This window comes from Clupea harengus, chromosome 18 (assembly GCF_900700415.2).
Source record: "Clupea harengus chromosome 18, Ch_v2.0.2, whole genome shotgun sequence".
Taxonomy (NCBI): domain Eukaryota; kingdom Metazoa; phylum Chordata; class Actinopteri; order Clupeiformes; family Clupeidae; genus Clupea; species Clupea harengus.
In genome coordinates this window covers 6,100,165-6,121,075 of record NC_045169.1, presented here as the reverse complement: position 1 = coordinate 6,121,075, position 20,911 = coordinate 6,100,165, and the positions used below count along the sequence as shown (strand labels likewise).

The window sequence follows — 20,911 nt, the reverse complement described above, 5'->3', positions numbered from 1 at the left end:
ATGCATTTTTTTTTTTACAGATACTACCCATTAATTATTTTGTCCACCCTTGAGCTGACACATAGATATATAATAAAACATGGGCAACACTTTGAATTGCAGATCACTTCTACACAGCTATGTGTTACAGTAATGTGTCTGTCCAGGCTGCCACGTAATTCTGCCAACTTGTTTAGCCGCGCTGACCACACAGCTTGTGAATGCAGAGAGCTGTGAAGCAGCTTGCCATGAGAATAGCATTCCACAGGAATAACATTTTCATTTAGCACAGATTAGTATTGCCAAAAAGAACTCTGTGAAGTGTTTAAAAAGTGTTGTAATGCATTGTTATATATGTTATATGTTATAAGAATTGAACAGAAAAATAAATAATCAGGAATCTGTACATTTAACCATTTACTAGCATGAAAAGGGTTCTGTGGTTCATAAAGTGTGATGCGGACACCCAATGGAGGGAACATAGTTACAGAACCGGGTTGTACCGACGGTGAAAAAAAAACGAGAACCTAAACAGCCAACTACATCAAACTTTGTGTGGCAGTTCTCTTACAGCACATAGTAGCCTATTAGTCTAACCTATTTGGTGATGAGTCTATAGTGTACTTTGTACGTATATTATGGTCCCTGGCCCACATGTCAGAAAGGAGATCTGGCCTAATTATTACTACAACGAACATGTGCCTAACATAAACATGGTATGGCCCCAGTGAGAAGTTACAAATGTTTAAATTACCTTAGATCAAATAAAACAAAAACATGTTTAACTGATAAAACATTTAAGCTAAACTCATTGATTAAATTAAATCAAATGTTTAACTGTTCAAATGTAGAAAAAAAAGTGAATGGGCAAAGGGGGACCTGTCATGAAAAGTTTGGGAACCAGGGCAATGTGCATGCTTTCTTAAAATGTGTGAGATGTCGTGGCTTAGGTTTGTTCATTTTTTGGGCATGGCTATAGTTAAAGAATGTATAGCCTAATTAAATCATGGCATAGGCCTAAAAATTGCTACATAAAATAGTCTCACAACTTGAGCTGAAGCAAGACAAAAAAGGGACTACACTCCGGGCAAGCGCCTAAGGTAATCAAATGGAGCACATGAAGGTCAGGATTTCACATATTTTTGGAATATTAAGCTTGTAGAAAAAAAAACGTCTGTGGCTGTGGCCCTCTAATCTGCGACCAGTCCATGGTCTGGAAAGTTCAAGGCCCAGAACACCGCCAAATAAAAAATGACACAAGGGTACAAAATAAAAGTTCTGACAATCATGGGTGTTAGCATAAAGCCTTTATCCCATACAACATATTTCAGTTGCTGTTTTTTGCAAGCGCAAAACTTGTGCATGTAGGATACTCTGCTCTAGACAAAATATCTTCCATAACAGAAAACAGTGCCATACCTGAAACTTTGCAGGTTCCACTCCACCATTGTAAATCGCATTAACATGATTACGTAGCTAGCTATGAGTTTCAGAGATTTATGCACGTGCTATAAAGTGTCAAACGCGTTAAAGGTGACGGCTAACAACGTGTAAGTATGAGTAAGAGATGAGTGGATTCTTAAAAGAATAGTTGCAGCACATGTTAATGATTTGTTGATGTTAACAGTATTCACAACAGTGATTGTAGTTGTCAAACTGCTCATATGTGTCAGGCGGAAAGGTAAATCATGTCCTTAGGAAAGTTCGAGAGTGAAGAGCTAGTTACTCTACCACTGATAATCGAAAGCTAACATCACTGATAGCTAGCTTCCCTATTTTCGAGTTGTGTTCGTCAAGATTGTGTTGGAGGTAACAACATCACAAATCCCAAATAATAACACTACAGTATATAAAATCAGTAAAACTTTGTCATTTATAGTTACATTATGCTATAGGGAATTTATTACCTGACACAAGAAGCTAGCTAACCTCTCCTAGCTGAGTTATTTCTCCGTTCTAAACCGAATAAGTGACTAATGTAGTTTCTTGAATCTGTGGATCCAAATAATAGCTAACTGTACTTCATGTAGCTTGATAGCAAAGTCCTTATCGTCCTGTAATGTCTGTTGATAGTTACTTGTGTTGAATGCACAGTGAGTGTTGGGTAGACCACCCCCACCCCTAACGTTAGATGTCATCATTCTGATCATTTATGGAATTTGATACGCCATGCCAGTAGTATACCAATAACATATCTCAAACTTTTGAGTATCAGAGACAGGAAATTAAAATACAGAAATTAAATTAGAGGGCAGCTGCTCTATTAAGTCTGCTCCATTATCCAAAGCCCTTGGCTTTTTTCATCAGTGCGCTTGCTCATCTAATGACCATCTCAGAGAGGCAGCAGGCTGTTTTTCAAAGACACAATGTCCCCTTTTGTCACTGGCGCCTCGTTGAAAACAGAGGGTGAGGCTGGAGGCACAGAAGGCTTCGGGACATCAGCTCACTGAAAGGAGCCTCTTGTGAAGTGGGATACTATTGATGAGCGAATTAGATTGCTGGAAGTCCCGGCCCCATTTAAACAGCTCCCCTGCCAATCTCTGCAACATGCCTTGATGTGACTGAACAATCTCACTCTTTGTTGGTCTCTATGACCGCCGTATGTGAACTCAATGGGTTATTTCGGTTCTTCCCCCAAAAATCATCTTCCCTATTATATATTCTGTGTTCCTCTTTTTACCTCAGTTGTCTTCCTCATGGCTGCATTCATCTCTGAGTCAGACAGGTGTGGGTGGATGTGACTGCCTGATCAGCATTGTGACTTCACTTCCTGTACTGTATGACAACCATTATCTTGGCCAGGATTGCAACACTAGACATTTCCACCTTCGTTGTACGCATTGTTTAATCAGGGCGCAGAGGCAGGTGTTGATTTCAGAGAGTTTCTGTGATGCATTATGTCTCACTGCTGACTTTATTCCTTTTGAAGTCAAGCAATGGGCATTGTCAAAGGGGGACCTGCCATGAAAAGTTTGGGAACCAGGGCAATGCGCATGCTTTTTTTTTAAATTGTGAGATGTTGTGGATAAGGTTTGTTAATTGCTTAATCATTTTGTGGGCATGGCTTTAGTTAAAGAATGTATAGCCTAATTAAATCATGACAGAGGCCTAAAAATTGCTACATAAAATAGCCTCACAACTTGAGCTGAAGCAAGACAAAAAAGGACTACACTCTGGGCAAGCACCTAAGGTAATCATATTGAGCACATGAAGGTCAGGATTTTACATATTTTTTGGAATATTAAGCTGGTAGAAAAAAAAACGTGTGTGGCTGTGTACACTTCCTGTATGACCACCATTATCTTGCCCAGGATTGCAACACTAGACATTCCCACCTTCGTTGTACTCATTGTTTAATCAGGGTGAAGAGGCAGGTGCTGATTTCAGAGAGTTTCTGTGATGCATGATGCCTCACTGCTGACTTTATTCCTTTTGAAGTCAAGCATGGGGTGACTCTCAGGGTCGGGCTCTGTGTTGAAAAGGGATTTTTTTTTTTCCATGTTTGAAATTGTAACTTGTCTGTTTCATGGACCCCCCCCCCCCCCCCCCACGCCAGTTATTACATTAATGAGGCACCATCTCACTCCCTGGAAATCACCAGGCTATGTTTAGCATCATGTACAAATCGAAATGATCTTATTTTAACGGGGCATTAAATGCAATTAAGCAATGTAGAGTCATGTACAACAGTTAGCCCATGTCACAAGGGACCAGTTGAGGTTTATTTTTATTTTCATTACACACAACTATGTTATTGTTTAGTGTCCTTTAGTACGAACCATTCAGTTGTAATCATACACTGTGATGTAATGGGCGATACCTCTTTGATTTATGTGTTCAGTAGATCTTCACAGAACAATGAGTGCGAGAAACAGACTCGGCCCCTCTCCCATGCCCGCCTGCCACCCCAGTGCGTTCTCCCGGCAGCCGCCCCGTGTGCTGATAGTGGACACCTCGCCGCCCTGGTGGTCGAAGACGGGCTCTGTTTTGTGCAAAGCCCTCGACAACTTCCTGACGCTGGCCAGCAGCCTGGAGGGGCCCAGCCGCCTGCCTCTGCTCAGCGTCTACGCAGTCAATGTCCAGCAGGAGTGCCTTCTGCCTTTTGTGGTGTGTGTGTGTGTGTGTGTGTGTGTGTGTGTGTGTGTGTGTGTGTGTGTGTGTGTGTGTGTGTGTGTGTGTGTGTGTGTGTGTGTGTGTGTGTGTGTGTGTGTGTGTGTGTGTGTGTGTGTGTGTGTGTGTGTGTGTGTGTGTATAGTCACGCGTGTGTCTGTGTGTTGTGTGTGTATGTCTGTGGTTCAATATCACTAATATCATGTCAACCCACATTTTTTCCCATCAGTCTTTGTACAATGACTAATACATGTTGGACATATCATTCCCAAACTAAGTAAATGAGCTACAGTATTACATCGCAGCATTGGAATTTGGAGGGATGGAATCCCAAGTTCACGAAAAGGAGGTCAGACCCAGACACTTGCAATGCATGCAACGGTGTCTGGTCCACAGTGGTTTGTGGTGTAGATAGTTGGGAGCCATTCAAGCCAAACCGAGCCACGCTTCTCTTCCCCCTGCTAGCTCTCTCGCGACCAAATTAACCAACCCATGGATCTCCTCTTCTATCCCTCTCCTCCTCTCCCTAACCCCCCTCACTCACAGCAGGTGAAGGGGAACCTGGTGCGCCTCCACCTGTGTGTGGAGGAGCTGCGCTCGCAGCCAGGGGAGGGGTGCGTGCGCCCCCGGGGGACCCTCCTCAGGCAGACCATCCTGGACAGCCTGCAGCAGTACAAGCAGTACAGCAGTCACCACGCCCACGTGGGGAGCGTCGGAGGCAGCAGCAGCAGCAACAGCAACATAAGCAGCAGCTCAGTGGAGGTGAGATCCTCAACCATCACCCCACCGTCTCATTGACACTTTAAGCAGCTTGGCTCCCCACACAGTGTCAGGGTCTGGCCCAGAGCTGAGGTGTTGGAGGATTTGGAGTTTATATTCTGTAAATCACACGTATGAGATTATCACGCAGACTGGCGCCTGCCAAGCACTTTCTGTCTCAGCTGAGATTAATTTTAATTCATTAAAAAAATGTTAATATAGAAACATTTCAAAATTATTTGTTTGTATATGCTGTGCTGCAGTGCGTTGTGTTGCCAAGATATTCTGTCCCCAAGGGGAAACTGAGGCGTTTGTTTAGTTATGTCGACTTAAGTGCTACTTTCATTACCGACTGACTTTGCGTTTGTTTGTCCTGTATCATTTAGTATCGGCTTCTCTGTGGAGTGGAAGTAGAAAAGTGGTAATGTTTCTAGACGGATGACCATGGTTGTGCAGATGGATGTGCTCACATTCCTCCAGAATGAGGGGATTCATCTTTATCTGAGACGTGTCACTATAACAAGACAATATTAAGTCTCATACCGCATTCTGATGTTCTCTGCTCAATGGCCCGAGCCTTAATAGTCGAAATAGTATGTGTGGGTTAGTATCCATGACTTCACTGAATGTTTTGTTTCCATTGCTGAAAACAAGCTCCACGTCCAGATTCCTAAGCCACCAGGTCTATTTATAGCATAAACTCCATTGATTTATTTGGAAGACTCCTCTTAGATACATGTCTACATCCTACATGTTAGTTTCTATGTTCATCACACGCCCACGCAACCAGTGTGTAGTCTACCGTCAACTGTACACATGCACACACACACACACACACACACACACCTGTCTGTGGCATACGAAACCCAGGACTGGCACTGATATTCACATTCCCATCTCCCTGCGTGCGGATGCTGAGGGGCTCCTAGCCTCCGGTAAGATGCTGAAAGAGACACGCTGAGGCTGACAGTAGCCACATGGCCCACTGGGACAATTTGCTTCACAGCAGGTCCCATTAAAGGAGAAAAAAGAAGAATGCCATTCTTTTTCTCTCAGCAAGAGGAGCCCATAATCAGATGTAATCACATTGCTCCGACTCTTCTGCTTTGGCCTTAATGGGATTATAGGTGCATTTGAAACCACTGTCTCTGCTCATTTACAAGAGAGCTGTTGGGGACTGTGATCTCCTCTAATGGTAACAGAGGGGGGGATTGGCTTTTTTTCTCTTCTCTGTATGCCAGCCAAGTTGCAGGGCTCTACGCTGTGGCGTGTTTGTACATGAAAAGTGCGATTTATGGGCAATCCCCTCCGCTTTCATCACGGCCGGTCATAAGACTGGGATTAATAGGCGGCATGTGGCTATTTGAGCGTGATAGACCTGCTGATATGAAACACGTCGGGCGGTCGGGTGGGGAGCAGGGGCCCGCTGACGGAGGTAGCTGGGCGGAGGAGACGGTGTAAGGGGCTGGATCCACTGTTGCGGCCCCCGGGGCGTAGTAACAGTCAGGAGGGGAATGGTGTGATGCAGGCTGGTTGTGTCTCATCGTTAGGGAGAGGTTCTTGTCTGTCCTCTTACACACTGTCTGGTGTTGATTGATTCACCTTGTACCAGATGTCATCCATGTTTTTTTTTATGTCCTTATTTCCTAGGGAACCATTATAAAGCATTACGGTTTAGTGGTTTTAATGAACGACTTGCAATGACGTGTTTATTTATTAGCTTGTGTGCCCTTAGGGGAAGGAAATCTTGACAGGCACTGCTGATGTCAGGCTCCACCGCTGAGTTGCTGTAAAAAGGGTGTAATTGCTGGCTGGCTGACTGACAGCACGGTGTCTGCCCGAAGGCCTGCTGCTCAGTTCAGTTTAGTTTTACCGCCAAAGGTCAAGTGTAAGACAGGAAAATCTTGTCATGCAACCGTGGTTGTGTCTGTGCACATTTAGAATTCAAATGTTGACAGTAATGCACCATCTTATTTCTCCATGCCCATGAAACCTTGGATTCAGATTTGGGGACAATGTAATAGATCGTAGCACATACCACACGTATCACGATTTAGGAGAATGAAGAGATAGGACCGAAACTGGACCGGATGAGAAGACACACAGAGCAGGAACTCTGATACTGTAGCTATGAAACTATTAGTAAAGTGATCAACTGTTTAAATAGCTGTGTCCTCAGCTGTGTATGTTGTGAAAGGCTAAATCGCTTGAGGTGAAATTCTAACTTTATCGTGCAAGAAACGAATTGGCCACCCAACCTCAAAGGTCATGACCTGAAGTTCGCATGACCCGGTAGCCCAAAGGCCATTAGTCGAAAAGGAGTGAGCATACTTTTCTTTTACAATATCTCCCTCCATTGTACTGTTAGTGTTTACAGATGCCCTCACTGGCTAAGTGATAGTGAAGCTCTCACAGACTAATGTCAAAATGAGGCGGCTCACCATCCATGGCTGGCATTTCCCAGGTGACTGTGATGACCAGTCAGCCGGGCCGGGCGTTGTCCGGGAGTTGGAGGCGGGGCTTAAGGACTCGGACCTGAGCGACCTGCGGCGCCTCCTGGTGGTTCAGATCTCCACCCAGCAGCAGCTGACCCGGGGAGCACAGCTGGAGCCCCGACGCCTCCTCGCCTGAAGACCTCAACGACTCAGAGGGTAGGGACCAGCCAGGGGCGGCACCTCTCTAATGTTCCTGTCTTATGTTTCTGCTGTCTTTAATAAGTCTTTTTTTATCAGGCCATCTACATGACAATGATAGGCGTGTGTGTGTGTGTGTTGCGGTGTTGTTTGTGGCTGATGTAGGTTTTTCATGAGATATTGACTCAATCTTGAGAGACCACAAAGCAGTATATTTTATCAAGTCAACTGCTAGATTTGCAAGCACACACACACGCACGCACACGCACACGCACACACACACACACACACACACACACACACACAAACAAACATACACACGCACACACACACATGCTGGATTATTTGGAGGTATGTTGCTTAGTTTGTAGACCCAGCCACGTCTCACATGGGCGCATTCCGCTGCCCAGCACCTCCCCGTTCTACCCGATGTGGCTGCGAGGGCCTATAAACACCTCCAGAAACCCCTGAGCACCGGCCTGGAGGGAGAGCAGTCTGAGAATCACACAGTGAGTGTGTGGATGAGAAGGGAGGTGACAACAGCTCGCTCTCAAGCCCGCTGCCTGTTTTAAGGTCTAATTAAATTTAAATGAAAGCACTTATGTAATTACGTTAATTAAAGTTGAAGTGCGGTGTGCCGTTTCCGCGACTTAGCCCCTGGGTCAAAAAAAAAAAAAAAAGTAGAGGTGCTTTTAGTTCTAGAAAGCAGGACCTGCCTTAGAAAATGTAAGCAAAAATAAAGTCTTCAGCCCTAAGCCGTCTACCAGCATAGTAATTTAGCACCACACCATACTAACCTCGCGCTGTGTAGGGATTTTTGTAATCAAAAGGAGGCATGTGGGAAAGAGGTTCAGAAGAGTCGGCACATAAGCATGACACAAAGCAAACTGTAAAATGCTACAATGCGCACACACACACACACACACACATATACACACACACACACACACGTGCACATACACACACACACACACACAAACATACATAAACAGGGATGCTATTAAGAAGTAGTGCCATGACATAAACCCTGGAGAGCTCCACTATCAAACCTGGATGAGGAGTATAGCACCACACACTCCCACTCTTGACGGGTTTTTCCCTGTGTCAGCGCTCATTGAGGAGTTAGAGGAATGTTAATGATGTCGGGTGGGTGAGAGGGGTTGGGCCTGGAAATATGAGCGTTTTCTCCTGACGCCTTGCTGACACTTAAGAATTCTTGGGATACTTTTCCTCCTTTCTCATCATTTATTTACTTTAGCACTGGGAGTGTTTAAGGTCAGCCGTGGCAACACTTGCTTCTCCGAGGGCCAACTATGGAACTAAGGAACACTCTCTTTCTGTCTCCCCTCTCTTTCTTGTGTCTCAATCATCTTTCTCACGAACTTAAGACGAACCCATAACCTTTTGATGGCTGCAAAATTGATATTGCGTCACAGCCAAAGTAATCAAAAAGTAGATCCTCATAGTGTGTCTCGTACTCAAACCATCACAGCGCCACAACCACAGAAAACCATTCGAGCAGTGTGGGTCGAATCGTGCTGGACTTTTTTACCACATAGCCTTTTGTGGAAAAGGGCAGTTGCATAAGCCCAGTGATTTTTTTCTTTTAAATGGAAAGGTCTCTCAGTGGTCTGTGCTCGAGTCAGCCAGACAGCTCATCTGTCTCCCCGACGGGTGTCCTACTGTGCCGTGTGCTCGGCGGACCGGGTTCTCTCATTTGGCGGGGGCCAAGGCTGCCAGGCTCTTAAGTACAGGCCGGGCTCGCCCCTGGAGACGAGCCCAGAGTCGGGAGTCCCTGAGGTCTTACTGGACACCTCCAGACGGCCGGACATATGCACACTTTCACATTCAGACTCCACAACATGCAGACAAATAGATACACATATATACATAAAGTCATGAGTACATACAGTATAATCTGTGCATGCAGACATACACACAGAAACACACACACTCTCATGTATGAATTCACATACATACACACACACAAACACACACACACACAGACAAAGTACATTTGCAGGTGTTTATCTAAGGCACTTTTGCATTGTCTGCCAAGGCAACACCCTGACCTACATCCTGTTTTTACTAGAAAGCCTCTTGTACTGAGAAGTGCATTCCTAGGATTTGTGACATGCATCTCTGCATCTCAGTGTCACATCAGCACAATGATGGGGGGGGGTGCTGGTCATTATGATGCAGCCACATGTGTTCCTTCCTACCTGAGATTAGTGCCACCAGTATTGTGGATTCTAGAGTCTTGCTGCATTGTTACCCCCTGGAGGCGACGGAGTTTGGGTTGCATGGCTCATCCCAAATGCTTACATTAGCATGGCATTAGAGCTAGATGCATACTGTATGCCTGAGCTCAGCCTAAATTTAGATGATTCCTGATTAATTAGACCAGGTGACCTTTCACCCTCTCGCATACTGTGCTGTAATTTAAATAGATCAGTCATTATGAATGCACGGAATAGGTGTGATGCACCACGGATGTGATTGCCTATGCATCATTGTCAGTCATTGATACATGTGTATTCATGTATCTATCTAGGAAATGTAAAGGTTTCAATTCGGTACACAAAACCCAGGACATTTCACACGAATGCCCTTTTGCAGGTCCTCAAGCAGAGTGCATGTATGTAATGCATGAATGCATGCATATATGTAACATAACCCAGTGTGTTATGGCTAGGTACCACCATGAAGTGTATTTATATTATGCCCATGAGAACAGTGACATAAACATGGTCCTGTTGCATTCGGTTGTTGGTGTTGGTTTTCCTAGCCAAGTAAAGTGGCATGTCCATGTGTGGTGTCTTGTGATTTTCACCTCTTGTGATGTGGTGAAAAGTGTTTGGCCTGGCAGTCTAGACGTCCCTCTGTCTCGCTCCTATCTCCCCTGTATTAATCTCCCCCATCGCCTCTGCGGCCGTGCCTCTCTTCTTTGAGGTGGCAGATTTAGGGTGCTGGTTTTGGGAGGGTGGCGAGTCACCGCCCGCACCACGTTGCCTCTCCCCTAACCCCCCCCCAACCCCCTCGGCATCACCATGGTGATGGGGTTTCGGGTGGCCTGGGTAGCGCTCTGATGTGAAAGGCGGGAGCGGCGATAATGTCTGCCTGCCTTAGAGGAGTGGCTGCTCAATAAGAGAGCGTTTGGCAGCGGTGGGCCACATATCACCAGCCGTCAGGGCCGAGTGAGAAAGGAAGATAGTGGAGGCCTAAAGCCAGGGAGAACCAGAGAGGGAAGGGAAAAGAAGGAGAAAAAGCAGAGAAAAAGCAGAGAAAATAGAAAAGGCCAGAGGATAAAATCAGAAATACAGACACAGGAGGAGTAAAAAAAGAAGTGAAAAATAACGAGGGAAAAGGAAGGAGAGGAAGGGAAAAGCGGGGAAACCTGGAAGGAGAGTCAGTATCTAGTGTCTGTGTGCCTGTGTTAAAGGCTGGAAGGAGAGTCAGTATCTAGTGTCTTTGTGCCTGTGTTGAAGGCTGGCAGTAGAGTCAGTATCTAGTGTCTGTGTGCCTGTGTTGAAGGCTGGAAGCAGAGTCAGTATCTAGTGTCTGTGTGCCTGTGTTAAAGGCTGGCAGTAGAGTCAGTATCTAGTGTCTGTGTGCCTGTGTTGAAAGGCTGGAAGGAGAGTCAGTATCTAGTGTCTGTGTGCCTGTGTTGAAGGCTGGCAGCAGAGTCAGTATCTAGTGTCTGTGTGCCTGTGTTAAAGGCTGGCAGTAGAGTCAGTATCTAGTGTCTGTGTGCCTGTGTTGAAGGCTGGCAGCAGAGTCAGTATCTAGTGTCTGTGTGCCTGTGTTGAAGGCTGGCAGTAGAGTCAGTATCTAGTGTCTGTGTGCTGTGTTGAAGGCTGGCAGTAGAGTCAGTATCTAGTGTCTGTGTGCCTGTGTTGAAGGCTGGCAGTAGAGTCAGTATCTAGTGTCTGTGTGCTGTGTTGAAGGCTGGCAGTAGAGTCAGTATCTAGTGTCTGGTGTCTGTGTTGAAGGCTGGCAGTAGAGTCAGTATCTGTGGTGCCTGTGTTGAAGGCTGGCAGTAGAGTCAGTATCTAGTGTCTGTGTGCCTGTGTTGAAGGCTGGCAGTAGAGTCAGTATCTAGTGTCTGTGTGCCTGTGTTGAAGGCTGGCAGTAGAGTCAGTATCTAGTGTCTGTGTGCCTGTGTTAAAGGCTGGCAGTAGAGTCAGTATCTAGTGTCTGTGTGCCTGTGTTAAAGGCTGGCAGTAGAGTCAGTATCTAGTGTCTGTGTGCCTGTGTTGAAGGCTGGCAGTAGAGTCAGTATCTAGTGTCTGTGTGCCTGTGTTAAAGGCTGGCAGTAGAGTCAGTATCTAGTGTCTGTGTGCCTGTGTTGAAGGCTGGCAGTAGAGTCAGTATCTAGTGTCTGTGTGCCTGTGTTGAAGGCTGGCAGTAGAGTCAGTATCTAGTGTCTGTGTGCCTGTGTTGAAGGCTGGCAGTAGAGTCAGTATCTAGTGTCTGTGTGCCTGTGTTGAAGGCTGGCAGTAGAGTCAGTATCTAGTGTCTGTGTGCCTGTGTTGAAGGCTGGCAGCAGAGTCAGTATCTAGTGTCTGTGTGCCTGTGTTGAAGGCTGGCAGTAGAGTCAGTATCTAGTGTCTGTGTGCCTGTGTTGAAGGCTGGCAGTAGAGTCAGTATCTAGTGTCTGTGTGCCTGTGTTGAAGGCTGGCAGTAGAGTCAGTATCTAGTGTCTGTGTGCCTGTGTTGAAGGCTGGCAGTAGAGTCAGTATCTAGTGTCTGTGTGCCTGTGTTGAAGGCTGGCAGTAGAGTCAGTATCTAGTGTCTGTGTGCCTGTGTTGAAGGCTGGCAGTAGAGTCAGTATCTAGTGTCTGTGTGCCTGTGTTAAAGGCTGGCAGTAGAGTCAGTATCTAGTGTCTGTGTGTCTGTGTTGAAGGCTGGCAGTAGAGTCAGTATCTAGTGTCTGTGTGCCTGTGTTGAAGGCTGGCAGTAGAGTCAGTATCTAGTGTCTGTGTGCCTGTGTTGAAGGCTGGCAGTAGAGTCAGTATCTAGTGTCTGTGTGCCTGTGTTGAAAGGCTGGCAGTAGAGTCAGTATCTAGTGTCTGTGTGCCTGTGTTAAAGGCTGGCAGTAGAGTCAGTATCTAGTGTCTGTGTGTCTGTGTTTAAGGCTGGCAGTAGAGTCAGTATCTAGTGTCTGTGTGCCTGTGTTAAAGGCTGGCAGTAGAGTCAGTATCTAGTGTCTGTGTGCCTGTGTTGAAGGCTGGCAGTAGAGTCAGTATCTAGTGTCTGTGTGCCTGTGTTAAAGGCTGGCAGTAGAGTCAGTATCTAGTGTCTGTGTGCCTGTGTTGAAGGCTGTTGCATAAACAGGTGATGGTCGGTGCACATGAGTAACCATATGAAAATCGAAAAGGCAGGTGTGTGTCGGTGCCATTTTCATGTGCTTGTGTATAAATGTGCCTAAATCGTCCGTCCACCTGTTTCACATGTGCTCCAATCCCCAGACCATTGACCTCAGCAAAATACCTTCCCAGTAAAACATTCAACGTTCAACAAACTAACTTGCCCTAGAACGGTCTCAGGAACCTACAGACTAAACACGACATAAACATGACACAAAAATAGTTTATGTTACGTTGAAGTCCCCCGTGTCCTCTGTATACTTTTCCCACCCCTCCATCCTCTCACCAGATGTTGTTTAACTCCTCTCCTCTCGACAAAGCTGCCGTCGTATTAAACACATGGGGATATAGCGAGAGCGCACGCAGGAGGGTGATAGACGGCACCTGTCTGCCGGTTTTCCTCTCAGCGGTGTTCCGCTAACACCTGGCCCTCGCCGCTTATGAGCCTCCTGTGACTAGGGAGCATCCATCACTCTAGCAGACACAGGCATGGCGGGCTCCACCGCAGTCCTGTCTGTCTCTCCGTCTGCCTGTCTGTCTGCCTGTCGGTCTCCCTGTCTGGCGTCTCCAGCTCCAGTAGGGGTCAACTCAGGATAGCGCAGCCCCTCCCTTCTCTGAGCCTCAGTTTAAAAGAGAATTCCTACCAAGTTCAACATGGGTAAATACATTTGATATGCTATCGTTTCTAAAGCACTAGCCCTTATCAGGCACATTGTTTCTTGTACCGAGATAGTGCATTTTTTTCTCACTCATTGGAGGCAAGGGGGGGGGGGGGTTGAGGGAAGGATTTTGCTTCATGATGTAGGATTTTTTGCTGGTCGTCAAGATTATCTCTGGAATAATAGCAACTGGTTTTGAGATTAAATTCAGAATTTGGTTTTATCTTTTCTCTTCATCTTTCTACAGATTAGGGCAGATCCTTACTGAGGAATCGTCGTCATGCAGCTCTCTCCATTGGAAATAGGTCATTATAGATTAGGTTAGTCTAGATTAGACTGCGTTTGCACTGTTTGGGCCTTGATTAGAGTGGGTTAGCTCTAGGTGCTGTAATGGGCCTTGATTAGAGCGGGTTAGCTCTAGGTGCTGTAATGCCTTCTTGTGAGATGCCAGGTCAGCTTGGTGGGCGTTAATTATACCAAAAAAACATAAGCTTTTCTTACATTGCAGCATATCAACGGCTTACGCTAATTACACATGCCCAAAAATTAATTACCCAAATTGCTCTCCTGGGGTGGAATCAAGAGACGATTTAAATCGGATTTTGGGGAAGGAAAAGGGGGCAGTGGCAGCTTTTAAGCCGCATTTAGAAACATTTGAGGGGAATTGGGGAAGGGACAGAGGGGGAGTATTTGGAGATAGGCCGAAATAGAGGATTGAGGAAAAAGAGAACGAGGGAGAGTGGGACAGGGATTGACTGAATCAAAAGAAAACAAAAAAAAACGAAAAGCAGAGAATATGGAATGGGCTGATGGTGAGTTGGAAGCAACTTGACAGAATGAAAAAGAGTGAAACTTGCGAGAGGATGAGAAGGGAAAGTGCAGCATGGGGCTGGTGTCAGCTCAGCGAGAGCGGCACCACGAGAGGCTTCAGAGGACAATAACATAAAACATCACTTGCCTCAAGGAGAATTGAGCGACCAGAAATGACACCATAAAAAGCCTTTCATCCGGGGCCATGACTGATCACCCAAACATGACTCATCACGATAAAGCAATCTGAGAGAGGACACAATGTCTCCACTTTTAGCATCCCATAAAATGCTTTGAATCTGGAGCAGAAGATGAAAGGAATATCCGGTGATGCATTCTGAAATCGTCATGCCAATTATGGGCATGTTTAGCTCGCTGACTCATGAACCAAGCCTTTTTCCCCCCCCTACAGAAACATGCCAGCTATGTTAATGCTGTCTCTTCTCTTCTCAGTAAACTATGCTGTGTTTATGTGCTAGGTGAAGGACTGTCCTCTAATTTTCTGCAAGTGAACTGTCCTATCTTTGTGCAATCACCCCTGAGGTGGACAAAGCAGCTAGCCTTCACTTGTAATTAATGGCCTTGCCCTAGTCCACTGCATTGCTCTTAGCAGGCAGAGCTTGTGTTTGTGTGCGCAGCCTCAGCCAAATTCATCTGACACGCTGCAGGCTTAAGCTTAGGGAAATCGTCGCTTTGTTGCAGTCTGGTTTCCTATTATCTCTTGGCTTAAGGGTAAGGTAAACAGATCCTCCATTTTAAGTATGTGGGAAGCAGGGCCTTTTTCTAAATGGAGATATTACTCTAGCCGTCTCTCAGCGGCACATAGGCTTACTCAGTAGAGATAAAGCACCTCTTTGAAATCAGAGATGATGGATGGGTGTGTTACGTTGGAGAGAGAGAGATAGAGAGAGAAGGGAAGGGATTGAAAGAAGAGACTGACATGGTGGTCCTTGCAAACTCTCCACATCACTCAGTGTGCATTTTCTCAGGAGGATTTGGGCCCGATTATGCTATTTGAGGGATTTAAGAGGATCTCTTCCTCTCCCCTCCCTTCCCTCTCCCGTCGCTCTCTCTCCCTCCGACTTCCAGCCAGAATCTGTGCGAAAGAGCCAATAAAGCACATCTCTTCTCTTCTTTTAATACAGAGATAATTTTTTGGGTACAAGATAAAGGATTTGTGCTGGAAATAGCTGGATAGTCATCACAGACGTCATGTTTGATCCGACACCATTATTTTGGAGTGCAATTCAGCTGGATGTTGAATATGGCACATGCTTTGGCATGCCTTCAGGCAGTCATCTTCCCAAATCATGCAGCAAGGCACCACAACCCTCTTTTCCCCTCAGACCCTGCCAAAATGAGAACATTCTAATTGGTGTTATTGTGTATTGGGGAATGTTTCCATTGTTTAGGCAGGCTATGATAAAGGTTGATTAAACTGAGAGGTTCCAGAACCCCTGCGTTATTTTTCCAGCCGGCAATGGGGGGAACGGGCCCCATCAGGTCCGTGGTTCAGGAAACAGCCCCCCCCTGCTCCAGCAGAGGACAGGGAAAGGTCAGATTATCTTACGTGAGCAGAGCAGAGCCGAGGCAGGTGTGTGACCAGGTGGACGTCACTTGGCACCGCTTCATATCGCTGAGCTTTTCAAAACAGCGTTCTGCGCCGCATCCTCTCTCACGCTCTTTCTCCGCCTCTCATAAAATGAAATGACACCACCACTGACGACCATCATGGCATCATGTATCCTAGTGGAACCAACACCTTTAGAATTTAGAAAGATGGCTTTGTGTGCTGCGAAGATGCTGGTGAACCGTGGCTTGTGACTATGCATCCAAAGATCCATTTTTATAGGATTTTTTGCTGGTTGTCAAGATTATCTCTATAATAATAGCAACTGGTTTTGAGATTAAATTCAGAATTAGGTTTTCTCTTTTCTCTTCATCTTTCTACAGATTAGGGCAGATCCTTACTGAGGAATCATGCAGCTCTCTCCATTGGAAATAGGTCATTATAGATTAGGTTAGTCTAGATTAGACTACGTTTGCACAAAGTTCACCTGAGCAATGGGAAAGGCCTCATAGGCTAAAAACTGCTCTGAGTTGGCCTGGCCCGTAAAACATTCTGCTGGTAATGGAATCAGTTTTGCCTCTGTGCTTCCTGCTCTGTAAGTACATGGAGCTCATCAAGCCCCATTATGGTCTCTTGAAAGGAGAAGGTCCATCATCTTTGCCAATCACTCTACCCAATCACTCACGGTTCATTCAGTCATCTTTCCCACGAGGCACACCATCGTTCCCGGAAGCTTTTCCCTATCTGCTGGCACCATCAGGATGAGACCCGAAGCGTTGTTAGTCCCTAATGAACCCGTGGTCGGTGGAGGACCATTTTCGCTCATCTCATCGAGCCTCAGAGCACATAGTCATCACGTGACAGGACGTAAGACACAGAGCGGCAGAGTGTCCCATCAGCGCTGATTACAATCTCCCCTCGCGTCTCAGCTGGAGATTTGTTCCAGATATAAGAAATGATAGGAATGATAGACCCAGGAATTGTCGATTGGCCCTTCTTGCATCCGAATGCCTCTGGCTGTGTCCAACTCCAGCTCCCTAGCATGCATTGTGTGAGAGTGCCATCTACCCAAATGTGCTATAACAGGTCCATTCATGGATGACACTGCTCCCATGGAATACTATTTAATGGGTTTCCGGAATCATGGAGTTCAACTAATGCTCTTTAGTTAAACCAGTCAAGATATCTGGCTTATCTTAACCTTTCTGTTCACCTTGAGGGATAAGAAACCATCTGATTGTCTAGCTTCAATTTCACACAAGAACAGACTAATTCTTTGAGTTACAGCAAGCTATCGAATGATAAAGGAACCTGAATTCACATTATTAATGACCACAAAGTTATATTCCCCAGTCCTGTCTCGATATCCCTGAGCAGAGGAAGTTGGACCTGATGCAAACACTTCTGGTCTGGGATTCATCACGATAAAAGAATTAGAGAAAGAGTGTGTGCGGAGTGCTGTGTGCTACAGGTTCATGGAGTCCATGCCCGGAAGCCTGGGCCGTCTCAGCCTAAGCACTTAGTCATCTCCTGCTAATGTAAGGGAAGAACTGAAGTATTATCTTTAGTTTTTTTTTCTCTCATAGATTTGGCAATGATGACTAACTGTGACAGGGCGAAGGAGGAAGAAGTGGATGATGAGGGTTGAGGGTGCGGAGGGGTGGGGTGGGGTGGGGGTTTAGTGAAGGGTGGATGATAATTGGACTTAATCTGTATGTGCTGACGGGCGATACGGGGGCTGCGAGTGTGTCTGTCAGTGCGGTCGGCTCCTAAGCCTGCACAGCTCTCGCCTCAGATCTCTTACCTCGCTCACGCCATCTGCGCGACATTTACAGTCATTTGAGGTTTTTTCTTCTTTTTTTGATGGGTGTGAAAAGGCAAAGCACAGTGGATTTCAAGAAGATGTTAAAGTGGGTTTATTACGGGCCTATATAAACCCTTGAGCAAGTGTGAATGCATCAATCCCAGATGATAATTTAACTCTTATGCACACATTGTCATAGTTCTGAGGATCTGAAGTACTGAAGCACCAAACCTAGCGCTTAGCAGTGGCTTAGCACTCATGCAGTGTGTAACACAGACCATCTGTCATACAGTACATGTCATAGAATCCCAAATTCTGATATAACATAAATGAATGAAGAACTTCTAATGGCTTACATGGCCGTTAAAGATCCGATTCCCTTCAACAGATTCCTTTAAATTTGCTCTCTTATTGATTTTCCTTCTCGTGTGCCCAGTTACAAATAGAGCATCCATTAGTCAATGAATGCTTTCCTTCCTTTCTGTCATTGATCAGTGGACTTATTGATTTCACCCTTTTTTTAAGCAATCCCAATTACCTGAACTGCTTGTACTGGAGTTCCAATGTATCGTAACATGTGTGTACCTACACCACTGTTGTCACTTGTTTGTCTTGAGATGAAGTAAGCATCTGAACATCTCCTTTCACATTAGACATACTAGACTAGACTGAACAAACACAAGGGCTGGGCTGGCATTCTGTGCTACTATTGAACTCGCTTTTGTCACAACCTAGCGAGTGAATTAGATGCTCCAACCCCATATGGTACCCTGGTATTGAGCAGTGTGTGCTGAAGGAAGCAGACTTAAAAAGCCAACCACACTTACTTCTCAATGAGACATCTAATAGTAGCAGACGAGCCACAAACAGCTCGTACTCATCAATATTAATCCACAAGTGCACACAATCACCAGCAGCCACCCACGTTTGACTTTCAGATCCGCTGTGGGGAGGCTAGCCTGACCCCGGGCCACTAATGACCAAGAAAAGCAATTATCTGGAAGAAGCCCCGGCTACAGATCACGTCATGTCCGAGCCGTATCTTTTGACCCATCTCCCAGCCTCCCCCTGACACTCATTGGCACAGATGGGATCGATTTCCCAACTTCCTTTTGTCTTTGTTTTTCTTCATCTGCATCCTCTCGCTCTCTCTTTTTCAATCCCTCTCTCTCTCTTTTTACCTCCTTTTCAATCTCTCTTTTACCTCCCTCCCTGTCTGTATGCCCGTCTCCTTCTCTCCCCTTCCCCTCCGCTCTTTCTCTCTCCTTCTGTCTCTCCTTCTCTCTCGTTTTTTTTTTCCCCTGTGTGAGAAGAGGAGGTTGAGCGATTAAAGCCTGTCTCACTCGCTCCCTCTAGACTGCAGCAGGCCCTGCTAGAGGTGGATAAATAATTCACGGGGAAAGGTTAATGTGGTGATGCGGAGGCTGCCATCTCCCCGTCTCTCCCTCAGCGGCGGCGGGTTACACACACACACACACTCGCTCAGGCCGCTCCAGGTCTCACAGCTCGCTCAGGCTCTTTGTGTGCGTAACACACAACATGACAGGAGGAATGACTCTCGATGTCCTCTCATAGGGTGTCGACCTAACCTTGGTGTGGTGCCTCACCTGTGTTATGGGATCCTGGAGGCTTAAGAAAATGAAATGGGCTCCTTTGGGGTGCTTGGCTGCATAGAAGAGGCCTGCAAGGGATATGGAACTAAAACTAAACTAAACTGACAGTTTCACCCTTTTGCCTTTTGACACAGAACCTTTGCTTGGCTTGTTAAAGCAATGGTCTCGGCAATGGGCCAGGGTCTAGCTCTGAATTGCGACACTGAAGTTGGCTATGAGATCTGGAAATACATGTTTTTCTTGATAACTTCAGCTCTATTTTAACACTTGCTCATTCAAAGTATACCACTAACCTCTATAGCCCTCTATTAACAAAGCACTGAATATTATAATTTTGAAGGAAACTTTAAAACTTAAACTGTGCCTTAGTTCTGTCAGATGGGAAGTCAGCCCTGGGATGGAGCAGTGACTCCCTCTAGTGGCCTTCCAGGTTACAGCGAAATGTTTAAGTTAAGAGTAAAAAAACTGGTCCAACAAATTCTGCAGCATTCATCAATGAACTATGATTGGTTATACCATTCATTTGCTTATAACATCCATTTTATCAGAAGCTGACATTAGTACCATCTACTCATCACCACATTTACATAATTGCTCCCCAGTTTCCCTATCGCTGTCCCATGATAAATGTCAAACTTTAATTGCCAGACCACTGGGCACAGGTAGGGAAATATAAACCACATACATAATTCAGATGAGATAACTTTAAGCACACCACTTGAATTCCCCCACCTCTCTCTATCTCTCTCTCTATCTCTCTCTCTGTTGCAGAGGGGATGATGCTGGGCACTGAGGTGGACCTGCAGGTGGTGGAGAGCAGCGTGGTTGCCCTGGAGAGCGTTCTGAAGGCGTGGCTGCACGAGCAGGCGGGGGAGCGGGAGCATCTGCACCTGCTGCTGCCCCCCTTCCTGCAGCACGGCTCCGCCCCCGGAGGCCCCCGCAAGCCCAACTCCAGTACTGCCTCTCTCCTCCTCCATCTACTCCTTTCATCTGTACTTATGCATTCTGCTTCTCCTCCTTTTCCTCTTTTCATTCTCTCTCTCTCTTTCATTCTATCTCTCTTTCATTCTCTCTCTCTTTCATTCTCTCTCTTTCATTCTATCTCTCTTTCATTCTCTCTCTCTCTTTCATTCTATCTCTCTTTCATTCTCTCTCTCTCTTTCATTCTATCTCTCTTTCATTCTCTCTTTCTATATATGTATACATGTATACATACATACATATATACTGTATATCTATTCTTGTATCTCATACATACACTCTGTTTCCTCTGCCTCACCCTCTCTCAGTCATTCTGTTTACCTCCTGGTTACCTCACCTCTCTCTCTTTTTGTCCCCCCTATTGAATGTCCTGCTCCTCTCCAGATATGTCCATGTATGCACTACTGCGTCTGGAGAACATTTGGTTCATTTATAATAGTGTTACACCACTGTTCTCCCTTGTTTGTCTTGAGATGAAGTAAGCATCTGAACATCTCCTTTCACATTAGACATACTAGACTAGACTGAACAAACACAAGGGCTGGGCTGGCATTCTGTGCTACTGTTGAACTCGCTTTTGTCACAACCTAGCGAGTGAATTTACATGCATTGTTCTAGGTGTTA

General features: G+C 45.8%; 1 protein-coding gene across 1 annotated transcript in view; it reads left to right on the top strand.

Moving 5' to 3' along the window:
- Positions 1 to 1,442: 1,442 nt before the first annotated feature.
- LOC105894139 (meiosis 1 associated protein) overlaps positions 1,443 to 20,911 on the top strand; it is a 34,655-nt gene continuing 15,186 nt past the window's right edge. The window contains 7 exon segments of the mRNA XM_042710511.1: positions 1,443 to 1,529; positions 3,821 to 4,086; positions 4,636 to 4,851; positions 7,313 to 7,340; positions 7,343 to 7,481; positions 7,483 to 7,499; positions 20,078 to 20,260. Of these exon segments, the coding sequence (XP_042566445.1) occupies positions 3,838 to 4,086; positions 4,636 to 4,851; positions 7,313 to 7,340; positions 7,343 to 7,481; positions 7,483 to 7,499; positions 20,078 to 20,260 (832 nt within the window). The 5' untranslated portion in view covers positions 1,443 to 1,529; positions 3,821 to 3,837.